The sequence below is a fragment of the Arachis stenosperma genome, chromosome 3 (assembly GCF_014773155.1).
Source record: "Arachis stenosperma cultivar V10309 chromosome 3, arast.V10309.gnm1.PFL2, whole genome shotgun sequence".
Classification (NCBI taxonomy): Eukaryota; Viridiplantae; Streptophyta; class Magnoliopsida; order Fabales; family Fabaceae; genus Arachis; species Arachis stenosperma.
The window spans coordinates 145,198,003-145,224,969 of NC_080379.1; the positions used below are offsets into that span (position 1 = coordinate 145,198,003).

The 26,967-nt window shown below is 31.1% G+C and overlaps 1 protein-coding gene across 1 annotated transcript; it reads left to right on the forward strand.

Moving 5' to 3' along the window:
- The first annotated feature begins 241 nt into the window (after positions 1-241).
- Positions 242-9,231, forward strand: LOC130966815 (uncharacterized). Its single transcript, XM_057891640.1, has 8 exons — positions 242-392; positions 513-589; positions 682-818; positions 897-1,079; positions 7,485-7,683; positions 7,915-8,010; positions 8,130-8,341; positions 9,141-9,231. The coding sequence occupies exons 1-8, from the start codon at positions 242-244 to the stop codon at positions 9,229-9,231; spliced, it is 1,146 nt and encodes a 381-aa protein (XP_057747623.1).
- Positions 9,232-26,967: the final 17,736 nt, after the last annotated feature.

Sequence of the window (26,967 nt, forward strand, 5' to 3'; positions counted from 1 at the left end):
GAGATCTGAATGAATCAGTAATAACTAACAAGTAGTCACTGGCTTCTTCATACTTTTCTCCTACTCTTACGGATTTAGTTAGTTCAGATTCATCCTTTTTCGATCTTGTTATATATAACATAATATAATACAACTCTCTTGTTTATTTAGTGATAATAATTAAGAGACGCTTATGTATGCAAACTTCTGTGTGTTATAGTAGTGAACTAGTGGCTATACACTACTAACATAATCACTAAGAATGTGGAGAGGTTATGCAAGAGGGCATGTAGCCATAGCAGTGGACAATAAAGAACCCAGTAAACTTGCTCTCAGTTGGGCCCTCGTGAATAGAAATTTTATAGGTGTTAACCCTGTCATACTAATCCATGTTGTTCGAACCCCACCAACAGGTACTTACTCACTGATTTTTGGTGCGCGCGTATTTTTTTTTTAAATAATATATATTATGTACGTGTTCGTGTTGTATGTGTGTGTCTAACTGAAAACACATTCATTTGTGTTCGATCTAGGTATCCACCAGGCGCAATCCGATGATGAGGTTATGGAAATGCTAATTCCACATCGTAGCTATTGTACTGAAAGAAATGTATTATTTTACACTAGTTATTCTAATTATTAACTATTAATTAATTTTTTTCCCCCGCAATGTGATGAGCGAGCAAGTATATGATAATGCAGGTGCAATATGAGGTAGTGATAGTTCGCGACGAGAATGTGGCAGCTGGAATCCTTGAATATGTGTCCTCTCAAGTGGACATCAGAGTATTAGTTCTTGGCTCATCAACTAAGAGAAGCAGAAAGAGTGCACTTTCCAGGTTTATATAATATAACATAGTTTAATAAATATGTTTTCTTAATTAATTAATTAATTGAATTCCAATTGAATTTGGAAGGATATTCAAGAAAAAGAAGAATCGAGAGGATGATGTTGAGATTGAGACTACTGTATTGAAATGGTTGCCACCTCACTTTCGTGTTCATGTTATATACAAAGGGAATATGACCTCTTATTGGGATAACTTAGCGGCTCAAAGATATAAGTATCGACGTCTATCTCCACTCAACCGTAATCCACGGTAAGCATATTTTTAGAATAAATACCTATATTGATATTTAAAAAAAAAATAGAACAAATATTTTAGTTTCTTAATAAAATTTTATTACTTTCATTGGTTGTTCTATAATGACTATTAAATTATCTTATAATATGATTTTTGTTGTGATAAGATCATATGTGGATGCCCATTTCCAAAGTAACTTAGTTTATCAAGGATGACTCTATTTATTATAGTTTGAAAAATGTCATCTTGTACACCTATAAATAGAGGCTCAAGCCTCTGAATAAAAACACACAACCAAATAATAAGAAATCAATTCCCTTTTATGTTGCAATCAAATACCCTTCTCCTTATATTACTATTACAATTCTTTCTCTTCTTTTATTTTATAAGTATTTTAAATTCTATTTTCTATTACTCTTTACATATAATATTAATAGCAATATTAACCATCTTTATTATATTGAGATAGTAACAATAAACAAATGCAATTCTCTCTCTCTTTATTTTTAATACTTTTTCTTATCTTTGTATATATATATATACAATACAACATATAATATTATTATATATATATATATATATAAATATTATTGAGCAAATTATATTGATAATAGAGTCTTCTATTTATACATCTTTATTTTATATATCTTTTATTCTACAACATGTTATCAGCACGAGACTCTGATCAAATTTTTAGGAAGACTCAGGTAACAAATTTTCATTATGTCGAACCTATCTCATCTTGAATTCAATGCTCTTGATATATCTGGAAACAATTATTTATCATGGATACTAGATGCTGAAATCCATCTTGATTCAATGGATCTTGGAGATACCATTAAGGCTGAAAATAATGCATCCCAGAAGGATAAAGCTAAAGCCATGATTTTCCTTCGTCGTCATCTTGACGAAGGATTGAAAAATGAATATCTTACATTAAAAGATCCTGCAGATCTTTGGAAAGACCTTGAAGAAAGGTATAATCATCAGAAAACGGTAATACTTCCTCAGGCCCGATATGAATGGACGCATTTGCGTTTACAAGATTTTAAATCTATAAATGAATATAATTCTGCAATGTTTCGAATCACCTCACGAATGAAATTGTGTGGGGAAAAAAATAACTGATCATGATATGTTGGAGAAAACTTTCTCAACCTTCCATGCCTCGAATGTGCTCCTGCAGCAGCAGTATCGAGAAAAAGGGTTTAAAAAATATTCTGAGTTAATTTCTTGCCTTCTTGTTGCCGAACGCAACAATGAGTTGTTATTGAAAAATCATGAAGCGCGCCCAGCTGGCGCCGCCCCATTTCCTGAAGTAAATGCGGCAAATCATTACCCCAGAAGAGGTAAATGGCAAGCTTTTAATAACAAGAAAAATTATGGAAGGAAAAAGAATTATGTTCAAAAGAGAGGATCTCACCAGAAGTGGGATAAAGAAAGGAATATCGGGCAGAATAAATCAACAGAGGAGAAGTGTTTTCGCTGTGGTGGAAAGGGCCATTGGTCACGTACCTGTCATACCCCAAGGCACCTAGTCGATCTTTACTAGGCATATTCGAAAAAGAACGACAAAGGAAAGGAAACAAATTTTGTTTCAAATGATGCTGAGAACTCCACCACTCATTATGATGTATCTGATTTCTTTGAGGACCCTGAAGAAAATATTGGTCATTTGATCAATGATGGAATAGTTTAATATGTGGGATTGTGAAGTATATATGTAAATAAATAATGTAAAGAACTTATTGTTAAGTTTTATTTTCTATGTATTTAAGTTTCAAATGTGATGTACATAAATAATGAAATATTAATGAATTTTGAAATTATTAAATGTGTCAAATTTTAAAATAAAATTTCAGTATATGACATTATTTTATGTACAGTGTTTCTTAGAAAAATAATCCTGATCAAGTATTCAATTTAACTGTGCATACTACTCATTTTATTATTATTTGTTTTTGAAGAGAATGGCAAGGATATGTAATGAAGATGTATGCCTTGCGGATAGTGCAAGTTCGCACAATATTCTCAAAAGTGATATATTTTACCCATCTTGTGCCAAAAGAGGAATATGTTAACACTATTATTGGCTCAGGCAATGTGATAGAAGGCTCCGGAAGAGCTATAATTTTGTTTCCTGGAGGAACAAAATTTATAATAAATAATGCACTGTTATCTACCAAGTCTCGAAGAAACTTGTTGAGTTTTAAAGATATTCGCCGAAATGGATATCATATTGAGACTATGAATGAGGGAAATCATGAGTATTTATGTATCACAACTCATGATTCAAATAAGAAAGTTATATTAGAAAATTACCCTCACTTTCATCTGGGTTGTATTATACCAAGATTAGTGCAATTGAATCACATGCCATTGTAAACCAGAAGTTTACTAACTCAAATGAGTTCATAACTTGGCACGACCGATTGGGTCATCCGGGAACAACCATGATGAGAAGAATTATTGAAAACTCTCATGGACATTCACTAAAGGACCAGAAGATTCTTAAAACTAGTGAATTTTGTTGTGCTGCATGTTCTCAAGGGAAGTTAATTTTAAGGCCATCACCATTAAAGATTGGATTTGAGTCCCCTGAATTCCTAGAGAGGATTCAAGGTGATATATGTGGACCTATTCATCCACCATGTGGATCTTTTAGATATTTTATGGTCCTGATAGACGCATCTTCGAGATGGTCACATGTGTGCTTATTATCTTTTCGCAACCTGGCGTTTGCGAGATTACTGGCTCAAATTATTTGATTAAAAGCACAATTTCCAGAAAATCCAATCAAAGCAATTCGTCTTGATAATGCTGGTGAATTTACTTCCCAAGCTTTTGATGCTTATTGTATGGCTAATGGAATAAGTGTTGAACATCCAGTGGCTTATGTTCACACACAAAATGGGTTAGCAGAATCACTTATTAAACGCCTCCAATTGATTGCTAGACCTTTGCTTATGAGAACAAATCTCCCAACCTCGGCTTGGGGGCATGCTATTTTACATGCCGCAGCACTTATTCGTTTGAGGCCAACGAGTTATCATCAATTCTCTCCTATGCAATTAGCTTTTGGCCAGTAGCCAAATGTTTCCCATTTAAGAATATTTGGGTGTGCAATATATGTTCCCATTGCACCACCTAATCACACCAAAATGGGACCCCAAAGAAAATTGGGAATATATGTTGGATATGATTCTCCCTCTATAGTGAGGTATCTTGAGATACAAACTGGAGATGTATTTAAAGCCAGGTTTGCGGATTGTCATTTTGATGAATCAAAATTTCCAACATTAGGGGAGAGAATAAGCTTCTTGAAAAGGAACTTAATTGGAATGCATCATCGTTGATGCATTTAGATCCTCGATCAGGGCAATGTGAACTAGAAGTTCAAAAGATTATACATTTGCAAAGAATAGCAAATGAATTGTCTGATGCATTTTCCGATACAAAGAGGATAACCAAATCTTATATACCAGCGGAAAATGCCTCAATTCGAATTGACGTCCCAGTAGGACAAGTAGCCACTGAAGCAAATTCACGCCAGAAGCGTGGCAGGGCGGAAAATGCCCCAATTCGAATTGATGTCCTAGTAGGACAAATAGCCACGGAAGCAAATACACGCCAGAAGCGTGGCAGGCCTGTCGGTTCCAAAGATAAAAATCCTCGAAAGAGAAAAGAGGTAAATACGATTCCTGTTGAAAAAGACATAGTAAAGACACCGGCAGTTGTCCAAAATTCTGATATAACGCTAGAAGACGTTCAGATACCTGAAAATTGTGAAAATGATGAGATCTCAATAAATTATGTCTTTACAGGAGAGAAATGGGACCGAAATAAGACAATTGTCAATGAAATATTTGCATATAATGTGGCATTGAATATCATGCATGAAAATAAGGATCTTGAGCCAAGATCAGTTGAAGAATGTCGACAAAGAAATGATTGGCCAAAATGGGAAGCAGCCATGAAGGCTGAATTAGACTCACTTACAAAACGTGAAGTCTTTGGACCTATAGTCCGTACACCTGCAGATGTAAAACCTGTTGGATACAAATGGGTATTTGTGAGAAAACGAAATGAGAAAAATGAAGTTGTGCGCTATAAAGCCCGACTTGTGGCACAAGGTTTTTCACAAAGGCCCGGTATAGATTATGAAGAAACGTATTCCCCTGTAGTGGATGCGATAACATTGCGTTATTTGGTCAGTTTATCTGTATATCATAAACTGCATATGCATTTAATGGATGTGGTAACAGCCTATTTATACGGCTCATTAGATCGGGATATCTATATGAAAGTCCCTGAAGGACTAAAGATATCTAAACCATCCAGTGAATATTCACAAGAGTTATACTCAGTCAAATTGCAAAGATCTTTATATGGTCTAAAGCAATCTGGACGAATGTGGTATAATCGTCTTACTGAGTATCTAGCCAAAAACGGATTCAAGAATGATGATATCTGCCCATGTGTTTTCATAAAGAAAACTACATCTGGGTTCATTATAATTGCTGTGTACGTTGATGATTTAAATATCATTGGGACTTCTGAAGAGATTCCAACAATTATAAAAACTCTAAAAGAAGAGTTTGAGATGAAAGATCTTGGAAAGACTAAGTTTTGTCTCGGCCTGCAGATCGAGCATATAAAAGGTGGGATCTTTATTCATCAAACAACATACACAGAAAGGATCTTGAAAAGATTTTATATGGACAAGTCACATCCATTAAGTACACCAATGATCGTAAGATCTTTGGATGTGAAAAAGGATCAATTCCGTCCTAAAGAAGAGAATGAAGATATCCTTGGTCCTGAAGTACCATATCTTAGTGCCATTGGAGCGCTAATGTATCTTGCTAATAATACGCGACCTGACATATCATTCGCGGTGAATTTACTAGCAAGGTATAGTTCCTCTCCAACCAGAAGACATTGGAGTGGAATCAAACAAATTTTTTGATATCTTCATGGAACGGTTGATATGGGATTGTTTTATCCCTATGGATCCAAGTCACAACTAGTTGGCTATGCAGATGCCAGATACCTGTCTGATCCACATAAAGGGAGATCTCAAACAGGATACCTGTTCACATATGGTGGTACAGCTATATCATGGAGGTCCACGAAACAGACGATAGCAGCAACCTCCTCTAATCATGCTGAAATACTGGCGATTCATGAAGCTAGTCGCGAGTGTTTTTGGCTGAGGAGTCTGATTCAATATATTCTGTCATCATGTGGACTGATTGATCATAAGATAGCTCCAACTGTCCTGTTTGAAGATAATACAGCATGCATTGCTCAACTTAAATGCGGCTACATCAAAGGTGATAGAACAAAGCATATTTCTTCCAAATTCTTCTTCACTCATGATCTTCAAAATCAAGGGACAATTGATATCCAACAGATTCGCTCAAGTGATAATCTGGCAGATTTATTTACAAAGTCGCTCCCAAAATCCTCCTTTGAAAGATTGGTACATGAGATTGGGATGCGCCGATTTCGAGACATTAAATGATGTCGGCATGAGGGGGAGACTGTACTCTTTTTCCCTTGGTCAGGTTTTTTCCCATTGGGTTTTTCTTGACAAGGTTTTTAATGAGGCGGTTTCCATCACAAAGGATATTGTACTCTTTTTCCTTCACTAAGGTTTTTCCCATAGGGTTTTCTTTAGTAAGGTTTTAATGAGGCAATAATCCTAAATGGGCATCTAAGGGGGAGTGTTGTGATAAGATCATATGTGGATGCCCATTTCCAAAGTAACTTAGTTTATCAAGGATGACTCTATTTATTATAGTTTGAAAAATGTCATCTTGTACACCTATAAATAGAGGCTCAAGCCTCTGAATAAAAACACACAACCAAATAATAAGAAATCAATTCCCTTTTATGTTGCAATCAAATACCCTTCTCCTTATATTACTATTACAATTCTTTCTCTTCTTTTATTTTATAAGTATTTTAAATTCTATTTTCTATTACTCTTTACATATAATATTAATAGCAATATTAACCATCTTTATTATATTGAGATAGTAACAATAAACAAATGCAATTCTCTCTCTCTTTATTTTTAATACTTTTTCTTATCTTTGTATATATATACAATACAACATATATATTATTATATATATATATAAATATTATTGAGCAAATTATATTGATAATAGAGTCTTCTATTTATACATCTTTATTTTATATATCTTTTATTCTACAACAATTTTTTATTTTTGAGACTAATTTATTTAACAACAGTAATTTTTTGAGACTTATAATGAAACAAAATTTATTAGAATCAAAATATTTAAAATAAAATTTTTGAAGGATTAATTAAAAAAATCTTTCTTTTATTTGTGAATATCTCTTTGCATCCATGTATAACGTGGTTTATTTTTATCAATCTTGTTACAGGGTCCGCATTAATAACTACCCAGAAGTTGAGTTGGATTATGAAGAAAACAACAACCCGCCATTAAGCTTTGGAAATGAGAGCCCAGACAACAATGATTCCATCTCATTTTATGAAAATTTGCATTCTAGACAAACAGTTGGTGGATCTTCATCATCAAATAATTTAAACTCAGATGATGATGAGCCCTTGTTCTTGCTAGTAAGTCAACTATGGATCAAAAAATTCAAATGTGCTCATTGCTTATTAGATACACTAAACATATACCAAATTTGTTTCTACCATCATGAGAGAGTACATGATAAATGGGTATTTAGGAACAAGGACATAATTGTCCTAGGAATTATATATTGCTATAAAAGACCATGCAAGTTCTATGTGCACAAAGGGTGAACAGTGTTATGTAATGCATCATTGTTTCCAATTTTGTAGGACAAGATGAAAGATGAAGTCATAAGACAAGAAGTAGTAGGGCCTAAGAAAGCAATAATGGAGTTTTACCATGAAGCACAAATATCAAAACAAAAGGTTGTCATGAGATCTCTCAATCTTAGCTTTCAATTTTTCCATCCTTAATTGAAATAATGTTTACATTTCACATTAAATATCTCAAAAATAAATAATCATCACTTTTTTATTTGGTCCAGTTGATGAATAATGAACTGAAAGGTTGCAACATGAAACAAGAACAAATAATGAAAGAAGCTGAATCAGAAAAAGTATTAAAATCTGAGGCTGCAATTGAAGAAGTAGAAAGGTTAGCAGAGCAAGCGGTGGGGGAGAACAGAATGTCAGAAGCACAAGCAAAAGCAGTGATGGAAGCAGATTCAATGCAAAAACTTTTTGATGCTTTGCACCAGTCTCAAACTTTTCTCAAATATCAAAGCTTATTCAATATTTTTATCTTTCTGTTTTTATCCTATATATACTACTCATCATTTAAATGAACCCTGGGCTTGAATTATAATCTTTTGAACTAAGTGGATTGGAAAAATAATCACAACTATTTAGATGAGGTGCATGATGTATGGGAGGTATTTCATTAGGTAGTTAAAATCTAGATAGAATAAAAAAATGTTAGTAAAGTTTACTGATATCAGTTAATAAAGGATTGAAGTCTTTTATTGCTTATATATAAGAAACTCTTCTAATATGAAAGTCTATCTATATATATGTTAGCTTTTTATGGTACCATGTTGAAGCTATGAAACTTATTATTCATATAACGTTGAGTAAATTTTTAAGGTGGTCTTCTTATTTGCAGTTGTAATCATGTTAGTCTTATATTGTTCTTTGGATCCTTTTCGATGTTGAGTTTTGCGAATGGAGTATTGAACATACTCTGACCCGGACACAGGGTTAAATGGCATCGTTGTTTAACTATGTGTCCAGCATGAAAAATCAGAGTCAATTCTAGTTCAAGAGCTAATATGATGCCTAAAACTGGATCTCGGAGACCCTAATATAGTGAATTTTGAATTTGAGGGACTAAAATGAGTAAGCTATTGAGATCTATAATGATATCCTATATTGATAAAATGAGTAAACTATTGAGATCTACACTGTCATGAATAATAATTGATAATACCAAAAGGGTATCTGGAACTGTTTTTGGCTTTTAGCTACAACTTATAACTAATCAAATTTATACATAGCAGTTGTGATGGGTGGAACTCAATAATGAATATGATGTCTGATCAAGAAGAAACACACAACTGGATGTCTAGTCCATTTCATGTGGCAACATGAGATATTTCCAAACAGAATAGACATGTTATGCCTCTATATGTATGGATTCTGAACATTTTCAATATGCAGAATGGCAATTGTGTGGATGTATACAAGTTTTAACAAAAATGATGGGATCAAATCATATCCCAATAAACAGAGACACTAATGACTCAACTAAATAAAAGGACTTCATCCGGGGCCTAGCAAGTGGCAACCGTACCAATTAGCAAGCTATATGTTGGGTAATGACTCATTAGTCATCATGATTCATGACTACTGGACCTTGTTTTAAGCAATATATAGAATATAGGATAGGATTCTGAATTTTTGTTTTCCTTTTTTTCAGTGAAAAGGAAGAATTGTAACTATGGTTATTTTTGTAGAGAAAAAATTAGTAATTATTAGTAAATACACTCGTTTACTATAGGAATTAGCATAGATAGGATATTACTATCATGTGAATTGACATTAAAGTTTTTCTCTCTAATTTTATCGTTTAAAAAATTAATAATTTTCTTTTTAATTATTTTGTTTTTTTAAAAAAAAATCTAACACAATAAGATAGAGCAAACATACCAAACAAATAAGTAAAAAAAGAAATAGAACAAGATACAAATTTTATAATATTTTCATTTTATATCGCTTATATCTAACATTTTCATCAATCACTATAAAAATTATCCACCACATCAAATATTAAACGACTTATCAATATTGTTTGTCATCATTGCTATTTTACTTTAAAAGATGATATCATTTGTTTTTAATCAAATATTTCGTATAATAGAAAAGAATCTAATTAACCATTTTTCCCTTTTTTTTTTCCATTAGCACAACTCTAACTCTCAAAGATTTGCTTTATGGTACCTGAAATGGTCCAAAGTCATCCAATATCAACAATCCAAAATCCAAACACATCACACCTCAAGTAAATTTCCAAGTACCAAATAAATATTGCATAATTTTCACTTCATTTTTACAAAGCACATGCATAGTATCACATTGTTCAATTATACTCAATCAACCCAAGTGATTTTTAGTGTTAACTTGGCCTACTAAAAGAAACAAGCTAAATAATTCGATTCGAAGTAGAACAACTCATTTCTAAATTCCTTTAGTGAATTTTGCTTACAACACCTCCTACATAAAAAAATTAGTAAAATAAATACATTTTTTTTTATCAAATTTTCACGCTACTTTATTCTGCATTTTTACTGTCAATCTAACCAATTGTAAGACACCAACAAGTTCGTTTGAAAGCTCTAATTCCCATTGATGAAGTTTAGCCTCCATTAAAAATTTTAGAACCATTTTATCCGATCTCAAAATTCACAATCTCCAATTATGAATCTATTTTTACTTGAAACCGAGAAGAATCTTAGAATAAATCGAGGCTTTCAAATTTTCATATTGTAGTCATTTATTCTCCTAGGATCTTATTATTCTACCATCCTCTACGTCAAAGGAAAAATTATTAATCATCTTCTCCCTCATATGTTGCTTATTTATTTGTAATTAACATATATCTCTTCATAAATTCTCTTTTTATAGATAATTTATGGGTGGACAACAACTAATTAGGATTCAAATTATTATACGAGCATACAACTTTCTTCTAAAACAAACAATCTTTCCTAGAGAATTTAGGTTACAATTTACAAAGTAAAATATTACGAACCACTACATCTCCAACACCAAAATCTCCTAGCTTATTTGGCCAGCCTATTTACCATCTCTCACTTACAGAAGTCATGTTATCTTTTCCATCCTCTTTACCATTGAAGAATCTTCTTAGCAATGAAATTATTTTCTACGCAACCACATTTGACATCTGATACAATCTGAGATAAATGATAGGCAGTCTATTGATAATTGATTTAATAAGAATTAGTTTAACAAATTTACTAAGGTTCTTACACTATAAGAAAAACGTTGAGTATCGTTGGATTTACTGGTGGAATAACGTAAATAATCCGCCGGTAATTACCATCGAATTCTGCGACTGATTCTTTGTCTAAAAACTATTTAATTAATGGCAAAAAATTTTGTTGGTAATTTTGGCGCTCCACTATTTTCTTTCCCGTCTAATTACCGTCGAATTTTTTTCTGATAAATTTGACGGTAAATTCAGATTTTTTTTATTTTAAACATAATAGGTGGTCAAAAATTTTTTTTAATTATTTATTTAAATTTATTTTCTGTATAATTAGTAGTCAAATTCTAAATAATAGAAACCAAATATGGTAAATTAAATATCAAGTGCACATAAAAAGGTTAGAAGTCAAATAAATAAAATATAATGAAATAGTCTAGAACAAAACTCTAAACTTTAAAAATCCTGATAGTCATCGTCGTCATCGCCCAGGTCCTATTGAGACGATGGACTAGGCGGTAATGTCAGTGCCCCTCTAGCAGCGCCACTGTCACCAGCAGTGTCGCTGCCACTGGTCCGCATTTGATATTGGTACACCGTCATCTGTTGCTCCATCCACTAAAGCCACTCTAGTACCCGCCTTCACTCCTTGAGAAATGACACACGTGTGAAGATCTCCTGATACCTCTCCTTAAACTGCTACAGCTGCTGTGCCTATTCGTGAAGGCTCCGGGTGAGCTCTAGTACCTGCTCCCTCAAATCGACATTGTTCTCCAGATCGATGAGCCAGCTGGTGGCAGAGGTGGATAAAGGTTCCAGTGTGAAGAATGATCCCAACCCATAGACGCAATTTTTGTATGGCTCAGATGCGGTCTCGTGCCAAACTGTGTCAGGATCGACTTCTGATGCAGTGAAATTGTTGCCGTTGTCTCCAGTCAGCTGAAATTGCTGGGTTGCGGCCTCCAATATTTGAGTGTAGGACTCCTGTGTAACACGTGTTATGATTAGGACTGTAGTTAATTGAAAAATTTATACCACACGATGTTTAATCACATATCCACAAACCACTTATCAACAAATCTCTCCTTGTTCTCATTCAAAGTGTGAGTATACTTGAAAGTCTCCGCCATCGTCGCATTATGATCTAATGACTTAGACTATGCAGATTGAAACATGTTAAATCAAGTAATAATGACATTATATTTCAAAGAGAATACGAACTTAATAACAAAATGAAATAAGTTACATACTAGTCTGGCGTTTGTCTTCATAAAAGTCGCAGACCCGTCAATATACTTCGTCGAGCATACCAATTAAATTCAAATTTGCATCCATTAAAACTTAATAAAACTTTTCAAAACATAATTCTTTACTTAGAATTAATCAAATTAAATTTTAAGACAAAGTTTCTAGTCTCGAAAGCAACAACAATTTTCATCATTCTTATTTTTTAATTTTATTCAAAATTTTGTAAAACTTTCGACAGAACCTCCCTTAAAATTCAGATTTCTCCATCCTTCAAGGGTTCCATCTAAACCAAATATCTCTCAACCCTTCTTAACTTTTCAAATATCAAACAATTTACTCAATATAAATTTTTTTTGTTTGTTATCTTTAATTGTCTTTAAGTTATTAATTTTTTCAATTATTAAGGCAACAAATAAGAGTTTAAATCCTAATCCACCCACCAAGAGGTTTCAAGCATTGTTACTAATAAATTTTATTATTAGAGCTAGTATTCCTTTTTAATCTTTAATCAATTTCGACTAAATCATTTAAACAAACTTCAATATTCAAAATTAGATTAATAAAATTTTTAATAAAGATAATCAAGTCATAAAACATTAATCAACTCAAATGCACGCAATTACTAAACTTTCAAAACCTTCTAAATTTGTAAAACAAACATCTTCTAAATCATAATAATAATTAATAACTAAAACCTAAACTAATCTTAAATTTAACTAAAATAAAAACGAAAATTAATTAGAAAATGATGATGTTACCGGAGAAGGAGACGGGTGGTTAGAGGTGGTTGTCAGTGATCACCGGAATGTCAACAACTGTTGTTGGAGGCAAAAGGAGCAACAACAGCTATGACAGAACTATGGGAACATATGACAGAGGTGATTGGAGAGAGAGAAAGAGAGTTAGTTTACTGTTCGAATTTAGGACACGTTTATTTGCGAATAAATCTAACAATAAAGTTTTGTAAATACTTCAAAACATAACATTTCATTAACCAAGAAATAATGTACCAATTTTTCAATTTTTTTTCTACTTATTATTGGCGGAATTTATCATAAAAAAATAGAATCTACTGATAATTTTTTACCTAATAAATTAATCATCAAATTTAACAGTATTTAATGTTTTTCTCGTAGTGGTAGTGTTAGTTTTTCACAAATCGAGTGTTTTTTTTTTTTTCATTTTTTTCTATTACCAGTTTCCATGTAGTTAATCCCAAGGTATTTACCGGTAAAGCTACCCTCTTACACCCAAGCGAGAGCGACACATCTGTTGAACTCAATTTTGACCACAATTCACTAGTATTAGGCTGAATGTCTCAAAGTTAATGTTCAACCTTTACATTATCTCAAAAGTTAAAGCATTCGAGGAGTCTCTTGTAATTTTTTATTATTTTTTCTCTATAAATAAAATAATATAATATCATCTGTAAATTTTAGATGTGATAAATGTACATCACCCTCCTAATCGAGAGTGTAGATATTTTCCTATTTCATACTGCTAATCATGCTATGTATTACAAAAGTTCTCTCTCCATTTTAAAAGATTTAGTTGGCAACTCATTAACCAAAATTGACATAGATATTAACAAAATACATTCTTTAATCCACTTCCTTCATCATCTTCTATCAAACCTCATTTTTTCTAACACAATATCTATAAAGTTTCATTTAATTTATTTTATCATATATTTTATGGAAGTCTATATAGTTTAATAATCACTAATATCTTCTCTTCTTCGGTTTTAATCATTGGCCAATTTCACATGCAATGAAAGTTTTATCATGAATTTTTCTCTCCTTAATAAATTAAAAGCTCTCTGCACCTCCCCAACTAATATTGACATTACTCCCCTCATTCTACTTGACAATACTTTAGACATAATTTTACAAAGGCATCCAACTATATATGCTAATAGGTCTCAGGTCTTTTAATTTATTTGAATACAATTATATCCAAGAACATGCTGATAAGTCTCTTGCATGTCATTTGAAAACAAAGTGGTGTGTTAGACTCAATGCATGTTCTATTTGTTTGTTTGAGTGGCTAAGATCTTATTACTCATTATAAATTAACTAACTTCTTATTACTTGTCTAAGAACATAGCGAGTTATTTACATTTCTTTTTAATAACTATAGTTATTATTAGATTCACTTAAAAAATGGTAGAGTTGAAATTCTTTAGTCTTTAAAGCCCAAATTAATTCTTTTCAATGATAGATGCCCTTTTTTCGGTCTTTTACTATATTTGTAGTTTTGGACACTATTGCTACTTTGAGGCATTCTGACAAATTGCATTCTCTCGCATTTGAAGCCACATCATTTTGCTAAGGTCTTTTGAGATATCTAAGACTTATTGGCATTGTAATCCACCTTCTTCTTGCCCTGATATATACTTGGAATCTCGTACACCAAAAAGAAAACAAAGTAACATACGATTGATTAATGACATAAAGAAAAAGGGAACTATATTGATCAATGATCATAAAAAGTGGAGAACCCTCAATGTCACATTCATCCAATTAATTGAATGATGGCATGTTGCATTAGTTGGTATGAACAATAACACAAGGACGAGGCGCCGTCATATAAGCCAGTATACAAGTTGACGACTTCACGTGCTTGCTCATGGCATCCTGCTCCACGTGTTAGAGCTTTTGCAGACTTGAATGGAACATTTTGAGTTGACACAATCTTCAAATAACTATGTGGAAATGTGACTTCGTGAATTGACTATGACCAAGGCTGTCTGGACGAAAGAGAAGAAGCGGAGAAAAAGGAAGCATTCAGAATTGAGAAGAAGGAACTGGTGTCAAAGTTAATTCAATTTCAATGTAGGTTCTTATTCTTTTATTAATAGACCAATTTGGATACTAGGTTTTAAAAAATAAAAATAAAATACACCACATTCATTGTGATTTCTTGTGATGTTTTTCTTTAGATTTTTACTTTTGTTTTCAGAGATATTTAAGACTATACAGGATCTTGGTGGAGCAGCGACCATGATTGTTTAGCATTTGTGGTGGTGATGGTTCAATAATATCGGCTATTAAGGTAGGTAAACCGGCGAATTAACTTAACATAATTAAGCGCATTTCATGAACTCTCATTCTGTTAATTAACTGTAATTGGTGATTGGATATGACTGATATGATGATATCAATTTGCCAATTTGGTATTTTAAAAGGGAGTCACTCATAAAGACGCTTAAAACGTCTTTTTTTTTTTAAAGACGCTTTTTAATAGTTAAAAATTAATTTATATAATCGATTAAATTATGTTATTTTTGTCAAAATTAAACCAAATAAACTAATTTGACCGAAAAATCGATAAATCAAATCTTGAATCGATCTAAATTAATATTCTTTTTTTATAGAAAATGGCTATAATACTCTTATTATAAAAAATTACTAAAATATTTTTATTATATATATTAATTTTGAAAATCCTAAATTCTAATTCAACAATGGCATAGAGAGAGAAAAAGATTAGAATTTAGAATTTTTAAAATATATAATAGAAATATTTTGAGTCATTTTTCATAATAGGGATATTATAGTCATTTTTATAAAAAAATATTAATTCAAATTGGTTCAAGATTTGATTTATCGATTTTTCGATTAAACCGATTTATTTCGTCTAATTTTGACAAAAATAACACAGTTTGATCGATTATATAGGTTGAATTTTAATTATTAAAAATATATTTAAAAAAGACATTTTAAGCGTCTTTATTTATGTGAGTGGTTCCATTCTAAAATGTTTGATAATAAAAAAAATTTAATCAAAATCAATCAATATTTATTTTATTTAGCATTTATTAATTGTTTTTGGTTATTTTTTATTATAAAATTGAATAATTATTTTATCCTAATTAATTAAATCTTTAACAAAATATAAAGTGATAATTTGTGACGTTCTATTTAAGACTAAGTTTTAATTACATTTAAAATAATAAATTATATAGTGTAAATATTTAACCCTAAACAAAAAAAAATACCCAAAAAACTAAATTTCTCTAAAAAAATAACTAATAATAACTTTATACACAAAATAAATACAGAAACACTATATAAAAGAAGACCTTGCAATTTTCTTTCAAGCTCTATCTATAACTAATACATCATAACTAGAAATAGCATAATGAAAAGAGCTTCTTGAAAGATTATGTTCCAACTTGATTTGGTCATACTTTTGAGCCAATAGGATTTCTGGTCATTTATCCTTTTGACTAGTCTTAAGCAAGTAGCTTTCAATTCATCTACAATTCCATTCCCATAGCTATATCCATGATTCCACGATGTTCCTCCAACTAAGCTATCTTCATTCGGCATTCCACTTTGATTTTAGTTCAACTTGCAAAACATTGAGAAATAAAAATTAATTTTTATTTTTTATTATCTTCACCTCAAAATCAATTTTAATAATATTTTTAATAATTTAATTTAAAATAAAATATAAGCACATAAATCTATAACATATCAAAAATAAATCTCTGTAAACAATCAACCAATCTAGTTAATATTTAAAGAACATCTCTATTATTTTTAACAATATTTACTGAAGTATTTGAATTTTTTTTGAAATATAAAACAATTTGTCTTCCGATGACTTTCATATTGACAATATCTGTATCTTCTATCTCGAACATTAAATATAAGTTTAGGCTTTTCTTGGTTGCCGTTGGAACTTGAAACCATCATCTATTCAGTTAACCAAAGCAATCGATGAATCATGTTTATCACTCCTATCATACTCCATTTTTTCATGACTTAAAAATGACTTTTTAGTCTCATTAATATTTAGATGTTTACGCCTATGGATGAATATTTCACGAAAATACTTGTATGAGTAAGATAATGAACAAAGCAATATCATAGTTTATTGTTCTCCAAAAAAAAAAATTCTCATTCATATTAATTAACTCCGTCACTAAAGATATGAATTCAACAATATGTGATTTTATTGAAGTTTTTTCTGTCATACGAAGCATATAAAGACGTTGTAAAACACTAAATAATGTCTCCAACTTAGTCCATAGTATGGCAACTGTTTTTTTTTTTTTTTTTTTTTGAAAAGATTTCCTGTGATAAATGAATGATAGAGAGAGATTTCTGATAAATATTTTTTCATTCTGCATCATCATTTATAATTTTATATTGCTAGACATTTTTCCTTTTTCAGCAAATGCTGCCCTAACACTTTATTGTGTAAGCATTGCCATCATATAAACTTTTCATATTCTAAAGTTGATGCAACCATCGAACTATTGAATCTCAAACTTTATAGATGACATCTTTGAATAAATTGATCCAGGACTCAATCTAAAATTCTGATACTACTGTTAGAAATAGAACGTACAAGTGGAAGCGCAAAATTTATACCATTAATATAAATGAATACCAATATCTTACAAAAAAAATATAGTATAACAAAGTTACAAAATTAGATAACCACTCTATGTTAATCAAATTTCTAATAAAATGCAAATAAAATAGTAATTTGTGACACTCCACCCAAGACCAAATTCCAATTACACTCAAAATACAAAACCAAGAGTATAAATGTAACAGTCAGATTTTTGCAACGAAATAATTTTTTATTAAAAGTAAAATAGACATCTCAACTAATAATAATATAATATTATTATTATATTATTATTTTATCTGATTTAGTATAAACCGAGATAAATTTAATAATATAATAATCAAACCCAAAATCTATCGATATAGATTAAGGTCAGCACCCTTCGAAAATTTAGCTATGCTAGAGCATTCTAATAAATTCTTCATAACCGAGATAATAATATTTTTAGTATTATATATATATATATATAGTTAATGTGTTTACTCTAATAGAGTAAATACATGTACTCTAATATATATCTAATTTTAGTAATTATCTACTAAGTAATATTTTAATAATATAATTCATCCTTATAATCCTTTATTGAAAGAAAGAGAGAGAGAAAACTCACGTCAAAAGAAAAGCTTCCATACTTTTAAATTTTAGATTCGGCTAATTTCAAAAGAAATTTAAAAATTTTTTTACTAAACTTTTAAACCGATTAAAGTGATCTTCTCATCCTCCTCTTCAATCTCATACCAATTTTTCTTGTAGGAATTTGAGATAGGATTATTGTTTTTATTCTCCTTAATAGTTTCATCTTTGAAGTAATGTATAGAGGAAACTTGATTTTCTTGTTTGTTTTAATTGAAAACTAGGTAAGAAACTAGTATTAGAAGTTTTAAAAAGGAAATTGATTTTGAACCTAAGAAAAGATAAGGGTTAATTAAATTAGCTTGTGTGAATTGTATTTTAAATATGTAATTTATAAATTTGATGTTTAATCCCATGATATTATTTGTTGTATATAAGCCTAAAAAATTAATATTTTTCAAGAATATTTTAGTTGAGTCTTAGATGTCTTTGAAAGAGGTTGATTTTAAGTTTATTTTAATATTGTTCATGAGGTAGAACTGAAGATTAAAAATAGAAGAATAAATTATTAAAAGTTAAGAAAAACATTTAAAGGAAGTGTTAAGGAATAAAAGTTTAAAGTTTAAAAAATTAAGGTTTAAGAAATTAAGCTCTAAGGTTTAAGGTTTAAGGTTCAAAGTTTAAAATCTAAAGTTTAAGGTTTATGGTTTAAAGAAATTAAGGTTTGAGGTTTAAGAATTTAGGGTTTAAGGAATTAAAGTTTAAAGTTTAAGGGAATAAGATTTAAGGTTTGAGGAATAGATATTGAGGTATATGATTGAGAAAAATAGAATAAATTGAATTAAAGAATTTGATTTTGAGCACGATCTCGTGAGGAAGGTAAAACGTAATGTTCACTTGAGATATTGTGCATGAGGCTAAGTGGGGACGGTGATACAAAACTTCCACTTGAGACTAAAAGGATGAGGCTCAGTGGGGACGGCAATATATAACATCCACTTTAAACCCGAAAGATAAGGCTCAATGGAATTAGTGATACGTATCTCCCACTTGAGACCGGAAGGATGGTTTCTCTATTAGGATGACGGTACTTAATGCCAATTTTGAAAATGCTATCGGGTCACGGACAATCAATTGACACGTGAGCTCATGACCTGTATAGGAACAGATATACATCATATTTGTTTGTTGCATAATTTCTTTGATGATACTGCTATATGTGTGTTTATGTTTTTCTTTGTTTGTTTGAGATTTTGTGATATTCTATAATATGTCTGGAATCAATGATTATAAATGCATTTTATAAGAATTGAGAAGAAATAAATTGTTAATCTCAAAGAAAGTAAAAAGAATACTACTATATAAAACCCTTGCTAAGAATCCCAAGTTCTCACCCCTTATCCTCTTTTTCCCCTCAGATGGAGACAAGCGCCATGTTTTATAAGATGTATGGGCCGTTTGTTTACGAAGATCCTGTTTTTGGGAGTTATTTTATTGGTAGGATACCTTGTGTTAGGTTTTATATATTATGTAACAGACCGTCCCTACACGCCATAGATAGTCAAGATTTTGATCCAGATATGCTGTATGACTTTCCTTTATCATGGTTACTCTTGGACGTACCTGCACATGTGTTTTTTACTCATCCGGTGCATGTGACTTCACTTGAGCTCGACCCAAACAGTGTGCATGTCTCTGAGCCTCCATCTGAGGTAGCTGCACCTCCACCTCCAGAGCCATAACTTCCTCTTTCACCCGTAGATTAGTTAGTCGCCCAGTATGAACCACTGGGTGAGGCTCTCAGGTCAGTCTACACTAAAAGGCCTATCCATGCAAATGGGGACATTAACAACGCTACTAGTAAGGAGGCTCCATAGGAGGAGGAGGATCCATAGTGGGTGGGATGAGGGAGATGTACAGCCAACGGGCGAGCCATCTGCAGACCTGTCCAATGATGATGTGTGATCTTGGAGTTAGACCATGATAGCACCACACTTTTGACGGCATCCGGTTAGGCACGACTTGAGGATCTTTAAAGAATTAGCCCTACTTTTGTTAGAGTATAGGAGGGGCTAGAGATGCCTAGATGGCTAGCACTATAAGAAAAACGCTGAATACCATCGAATTTAACATTGCACATTAGCATTGACTTTACCAGCGGATTTACCGACAGTTTAAGTGTCAAATTTATCAAGTCAAATAATTACCGGTAAATTTTTGTTTCCAACGGTAAATTCATGAGTAATCATTAAAGGAAAAACGGAAAAAATACATGCAAAATTTAAAGTGGAATTTACCAACAGACTTTTCTGTTGGTAAACCCAATTAGTGGAATGCTGCATTTTGCTGACCTATAATGCGTTATCATCAGATATATCTGCCGATAAATCCAACAGTGAACTTGCCATAAATTCAAAACATGAACCTTTCCACTCATTTTTGAAACACACACTCTCTCTCTAATCTTTTTCTCTCTCTTTCTCTCTTCTCTCTCTACCTTCGGCAGCCCCTCCGACCACCCTCTGCTAGTGCTGAACACCTATATTCTTCTCCAAAGATTTTTTGGACTCGCTTTAATCTTGTTTCGTTGTCTGAAACAAAACTTCTCCCTCTGTCTCTGCCGCTGTTGGTACCGCTGCTGCTGTTGTACCTTCTGTTGCTAGAATTGCGTCTCTACTCCCTCCTCCAGGTAGGTTGCTCTCATCCCTCTCCCTATTTCATTCTCATTTTTACTTCATTTTAAATAAAATTTTCTAACCCCTTTTTAAGTCATAACCCTAACCTCGTATTTACTTTCTTCAGTTGGCTCTATTTTATTCATGCATGTTTATGTGTTTTTCTTTATTATTATCATAATAAATTTTATTTTAGTGTTCTTATTTATGGACATAAAATTATTGTAAGTTGTTCGTGTGCTGTAAGGGATATATGGCAGATACAAATTAAAGAGCAACATATAAGGGATAAGATGATTACAGGCCTGTCCATGGAGATTAGTGACGGATGATGGACTCGATTTTGGGAGGATGTATGGTTACGTTGTGGATCTTTGAAAGATCGGTTCCTCGAGCTCTTCTCTGTTTCAAACCAATGTGGATCGCTTATAGGGAATTGTGGGTTTTGGGATAAGTTAGAGCGGATTTGGAACTTCCAATGGAGGCGAGAGTTTTTTCAATGAGAGTTGGATCTTTTGAGTCAATTACATGAGGCTTTTAGACATGTGAGGCTAGTAAATAATAGAGAGGATAGGATTGTGTGAAAATATGATAGACTATGTGTTTTTTCAACTAACTCATTTGTGCAGGTGCTGCAGGAGGGAAGGCTTTCAGAGGATGTAATCAGTTACAGCTTCACTAAGACCATCTGAAAAGGTTTAGTTCCACCAAGAGTAGAGCTATTTACTTGGTTTGTTTTGATAGGCAGGGTGAATACAAAGAAAAGGTTAAGTCTGTTCGGAATTATTAGTTAGGATGATAAGAGTTGTGTTTTATGTAACAAGGATGTTGAGCAAGTCTATCACTTGTTTCTTGGTTGTGAATTTGCTTGGCAGGTGTCGAGTGCGTGAATATCTGTCTTTGGCCAACTATGGTCTTTTCCGGGTTCGATGAAGGACCATTTTCTAAGTTGGACAGAGCAATCGAGTAGAAAAGAGGATCAAAAACAATGGTTGATATGCTTTTGTGCGATCATTTGGAACATTTGGATGAAAAGGAATAGGAGGATATTTTAGGATAAAAGCAAAGGTGTAGAAGAAATCATCAACATGACCATGCTTAACTGCAACGAGTGGAGAGGTGTGAATCCCTAGTATTGTTGATGGCTATACTAGATATGACATGGAAATTTTTCTTTTGTTATTATGTTACTTTCCTTGCGTTGTCTGATTCTATTTGCTCCACTTTAGTGTGTTAAGCTCTTTTTAAAAAAAAAATTAGGCAACTCATCATCCTAATATTAATGTTACTATTGAAGTTTTGGATATGGAAATATATACAAATGGTTCTTTGTTGCTATTGAATTATGTCATTTATGTAAAAAAAAATTAAATTGATATTATTTTGTTGATGGAATTAAATAAATTGTTGATAATTTATTTTTATTCATACTGTTTGGAAAAGATCAAGTTACTTTAGTTTAAAATTCAAAAAATGAAAATTTACTAAATTCAGACAAATAAATTGAATGAATTGATAAATGTGAGCTTATTTTTTTATTTTTATTTTTTAAATAAGTTACCGTTATTGCTATAGTAATTTATATTAAGCATCAATTTGTTCCAATTTTTAGGTGATTACCATTGAATCTTGAAACACTATTTGATTAGTGGCTCCCTCATTTATATTCTAATAATATAATATCACAAGATTAGTAAATTAGATATAGAACAAAGAATTAAATCAAAAAAATATTATTAGAAATGAAGTTTTGTTTGGTTGGAGAGAAATAAAATGAAAGTTCTTTTTTTTTTTGTATATTAGAATAGAAGTGTAATTTGGTGCTGTTGTTTGGATATTAAGATTGCAAAAAAAATGTTACCATCTAAGAAAATATTATCATTTAAATTAATTTTTTTAAAAGATTTAAAATTTAAGTTTACTATCAGATTTATTAGGGAATTAATCCGATGGTAACAAGCTCAAGAATTTCGCCAAATAAAAATTTGTATCCGCTGCTAAATCTGCCGATAAATAGTCATGGACAAAAAATCCACCGGTAAATAGTTTATCAGTGAGTTTATACCGTCAGATTTTTTTGGTAAACCCATCGGTAAATCCGACGGTATCCAGCGATTTTTTTGTAGTATAGGTTAGCCTGGGCGTTAGCTAGGGGTGGCAAATGGGCCAAAACCTGCCGGACTGGCCTGCAAATTAAACTGACAAAAAAAGATAGGACTGAAAATTTGAAACTACCAAACTTAAAAAGCTCACCTAACCCACACCGTTTAATCCGTGGGTTTTGGCGGGCTTCCCCGGCGGGCCAAGTGTATTTTTTTTGTCAGAATTTTTTTTTACAAATTCATATGACATTATTGATCTACAAGAGGATAAAGATGATAATTGAAGATGTTATAAATTATATTTTGGATTATGTTTTATGTTTGATTGATTATAAATTTAAAGATATTTAATTATATATTTTGGATAATGTTTGTTTTATTATTTTATTTCAAAAAACTTAGTTTATGATTATGTTTATTATATATTTATAATTATGCAGACTTTAAATATTTATGAATTTAAAAATTATAATTTTTTATGTCTTTAGAAATTATAAATTTATTGTCATAGTTGTGAAATTATATATATTATTTAATATTTAATAATAAAAAAAGAGATTTGACGGACTTGACCCACTAATCTGCCAACCCGTCATTAGGTGAAGCGGGAGAAAAATTTAAAATTGTCTTATTAAACGGGGCAGGATGGATTTTTGGTGGGATGGAGTTGGCAGACTTTTTCATTTGCCGTCTCTAGTGTTAGCTTAAAGGCTTTTTGGATAGACTAGATTTTGAAATATCGGATCATCGGATGTATATATGTATGTATATGTATCTAATATGAAAGAATGTAGTGTACCTAAATCTGATTAACGAGTTTGTGGATATATGTATATATTGTGTGTGATGTATCTATTATGATGAAGGAGTGTACATATATGTATGTATTCATTATGAAAGGGTGTACATATATGTATGTGTATGATGAATGTATTTAATATCTATATTTATTGTCTTTCATGATATATTATTAACCATCTTATATAGATTATCTCATTTTTTCAATAATTTTTTTTAACAATAAAAAAAAAAATATTATTCTAAAAGTGCTCACGAAGTTTAACAATGACATAGGCTTATATATTATGAGAAAGTCTAAGAGGTTAACACTTTTATTAAAATTTGGTCAATATTTAACTAATAAAAAAAAGTCGGTAATTTTACACTATTGGATAAAATTTCATACCATTAAAAATATTAATAATGACTAATTAATTACTACAAATCACAAAATTTGCTGTCTTCTAGCACTCTTCATATATTATATTAGAGTAAAGTATTGTTTTTGTATCCAACGTTTGGGTAAATTCTATTTGTGTCCCTAACGTTTAAATTGTCCTATTTGTATCCTTAACGTTTATAAAAGTGATTCAATGTTATCTTACTATCAATTATACTAACAAATCAGATTATATTTTTCAGTTATTCTCACTTAAATGTATTCATTCTCAATTAGGTCTAACCTGGATGTGTTCGATTTTAATATTATACCTACTATTTGTGTTTAGATTCAATTATGTCCTAGAAAAGTGAATTATGTAAATGTTGTAGGAATTAGTTTCAACTTTTGATGAGCTATTTTTCGGAGTGGATCATCGATTCTATCGCAGACATTTGTATTCTAACTTTAAGAAGAGATTTTTAAAACTCAAACTAAAGCGTTCATGGTGTGTAATTGATGGCAGGATAACATTGAATCGCTTTTACAAACGTTAGGGATACAAATAGGACATTTTAAACGTTAAGGACACAAATAGGATTTACCCTAAACGTTGGGGACAAAAACGATATTTTACTCTAATATTAAAACTATAAGATAAATAAATTAGTAATATTTTACTTCTAATATGATCATGACGTATTGAAAGTAAAATTGTTGTAATAAATATTTAGCCCAAAAACAGTAAAAAGATACTAAAAAGGTAAAATTAAATTTTTTAACAAAAAAAATTACTAATTACTTAATACACAAAATAAATATAAAAATACAATATAAAAAACTTACATTTTTTTCTCAATAAAGCTCTACCTGTAATTAATACATCTTAACTAGAAATAGCATACTACATCTTGAAACCAAGGCTTCCTATTTATTATGGCAGCATAATGAAAACATCTTAAAAGATCATGTTCCAACTTGATTTGATTATACTTTTGAGATAATAGGATTTCTAGTCATTTAATGCTTTTGCGTAGTCTTAAGCAAGTAGCTTTCAATTTCACAATGTTCCTCCAACTAAGGCTCTCTTCATTGCACTTTGATTTTAGTTCAACTTGCAACACATTGAGAAATAAAAATTGATTTTGATTTCTTCCCATGTTATAAATATATGGGTCAAGTTTAAGTTTGTTATTTATTAAAGGATTTTTTTTCAAAACAATAAGCTTAAATAATCTATATTAATAATAGATGTATTCTAGAATTTATATTTTATAATTTATAATTATAATTTATTATATATCAATTATTAATCATATATATATATATATATATATATATATATATATCATAACTATACTTATAATTTATAAATATAATTTTTTTTATTTCAACGAAAAAAAAGACTACAATCTCAATTAGTATTAATTATTAATTTTTTTATTTTTTATGAGTAAATAATTAAAAATTTATAAGAATAATTTATTTTTATAAAAATAATATTTTAACGAATCAACCTAATAAATTTATTTTAAAATCTATGAAGGCCTTTTTTTTAATTAAAAAAGTTTAAGTCTAATATGTTTAATAAAATAATCGAACTAAGATAAATTTAAAATGAGCTGAATGACAAACTCCATCGAATAGTCTGCTCCACTTTCACATTTAGTCTCTATATTGCTGATGATGCTTGCATAGTTGCATGTTCGTCATGTTGCAATCCTATCATTCTTAAACACTTACTAATTTAGTAAGGAGTGCTTTTTTTATTATATTCCATCTCAATTATTCAAATTTAAAATATATAATTTAAAATTTAGAGTTTAAAATTTAGACTTTAGAATTTAATATAAGTATAACACTCCTTACATTTTTGGAGCGTATTAACATTCGCCAAATAATTATATATTTATGTGTTTAATTAACTATATGTGCTTTTGATTGCTCTAGTGTATTTTTTTATTTAATTATACTATTCTACACATTCAATGAGCATAATTAAAAGGTCTACATAAAATTTGAAAATTGTTCGGTCGTCGGTGGCCGGACAGGTCGGTTGGTGATTGGAAAGGGTGAGGACGCTGACAAACCCCGTTTTGACGGTTTATCTTGTATTGAATCTAGGGGATTTTATCACCTTTTACCCACATTTATTCAATGAAATAGCATGGTTTTGTATATTCTCCTTTAATTGTGCTTAAGAGTGAAAACATGCTTTTTAGGTCTTAAAATAGCTAAATCTAATTCTCCTTGATTCCATTAGATGCCTTGATATGTTTTTTTAAGTGATTTAAGGTTTAGGAGGCAAAGATTGGATCAAGGGAATGAAGAAAGAAGCATGAAAAGTTGGAGAATTCATGAAGAAATGAAAGAACCGGAAAGCTGTCAAGCCGACCTCTTCGCACTTAAATGACCATAACTTGAGCTACAGAGGTCCAAATGATGCGGTTCCAGTTGGGTTAGAAAGCTAACATCCGGGGCTTCGAAACGATATAAGATTTACCATAGTTGCTACACGTATGGTGGCGCGCACGCGCAAAGTACGCGCACGCGCCGTTGCTGCCACCTAGTTCACTTAAAGCAACATGTGGCCAGCGATTTTAGAAGCCTTGTGGGCCCAATCCAACTCATTTCTGATGCTATTTAAGCCAAGGATTGAAGGGGAATCAACATACTTTTCATACTTTACATGTTAGTTACCATTAGTCATAGTTTAGTTTTAGAAGTAGTTAGAACTAGTTTCTAGAGAGAGAAGCT

What these genes read in the sequence shown, in the direction of transcription:
- LOC130966815 (XM_057891640.1), top strand. Translation starts at nt 242, where the DNA reads ATGTGGAGAGGTTATGCAAGAGGGCATGTAGCCATAGCAGTGGACAAT. An exon ending in GCTATTGTACTGAAAGAAAT is followed by an intron (nt 590 to 681) that starts GTATTATTTTAC and finishes ATGATAATGCAG; the next exon opens with GTGCAATATGAGGTAGTGAT. An exon ending in CTTTTTGATGCTTTGCACCA is followed by an intron (nt 8,342 to 9,140) that starts GTCTCAAACTTT and finishes TATACATAGCAG; the next exon opens with TTGTGATGGGTGGAACTCAA.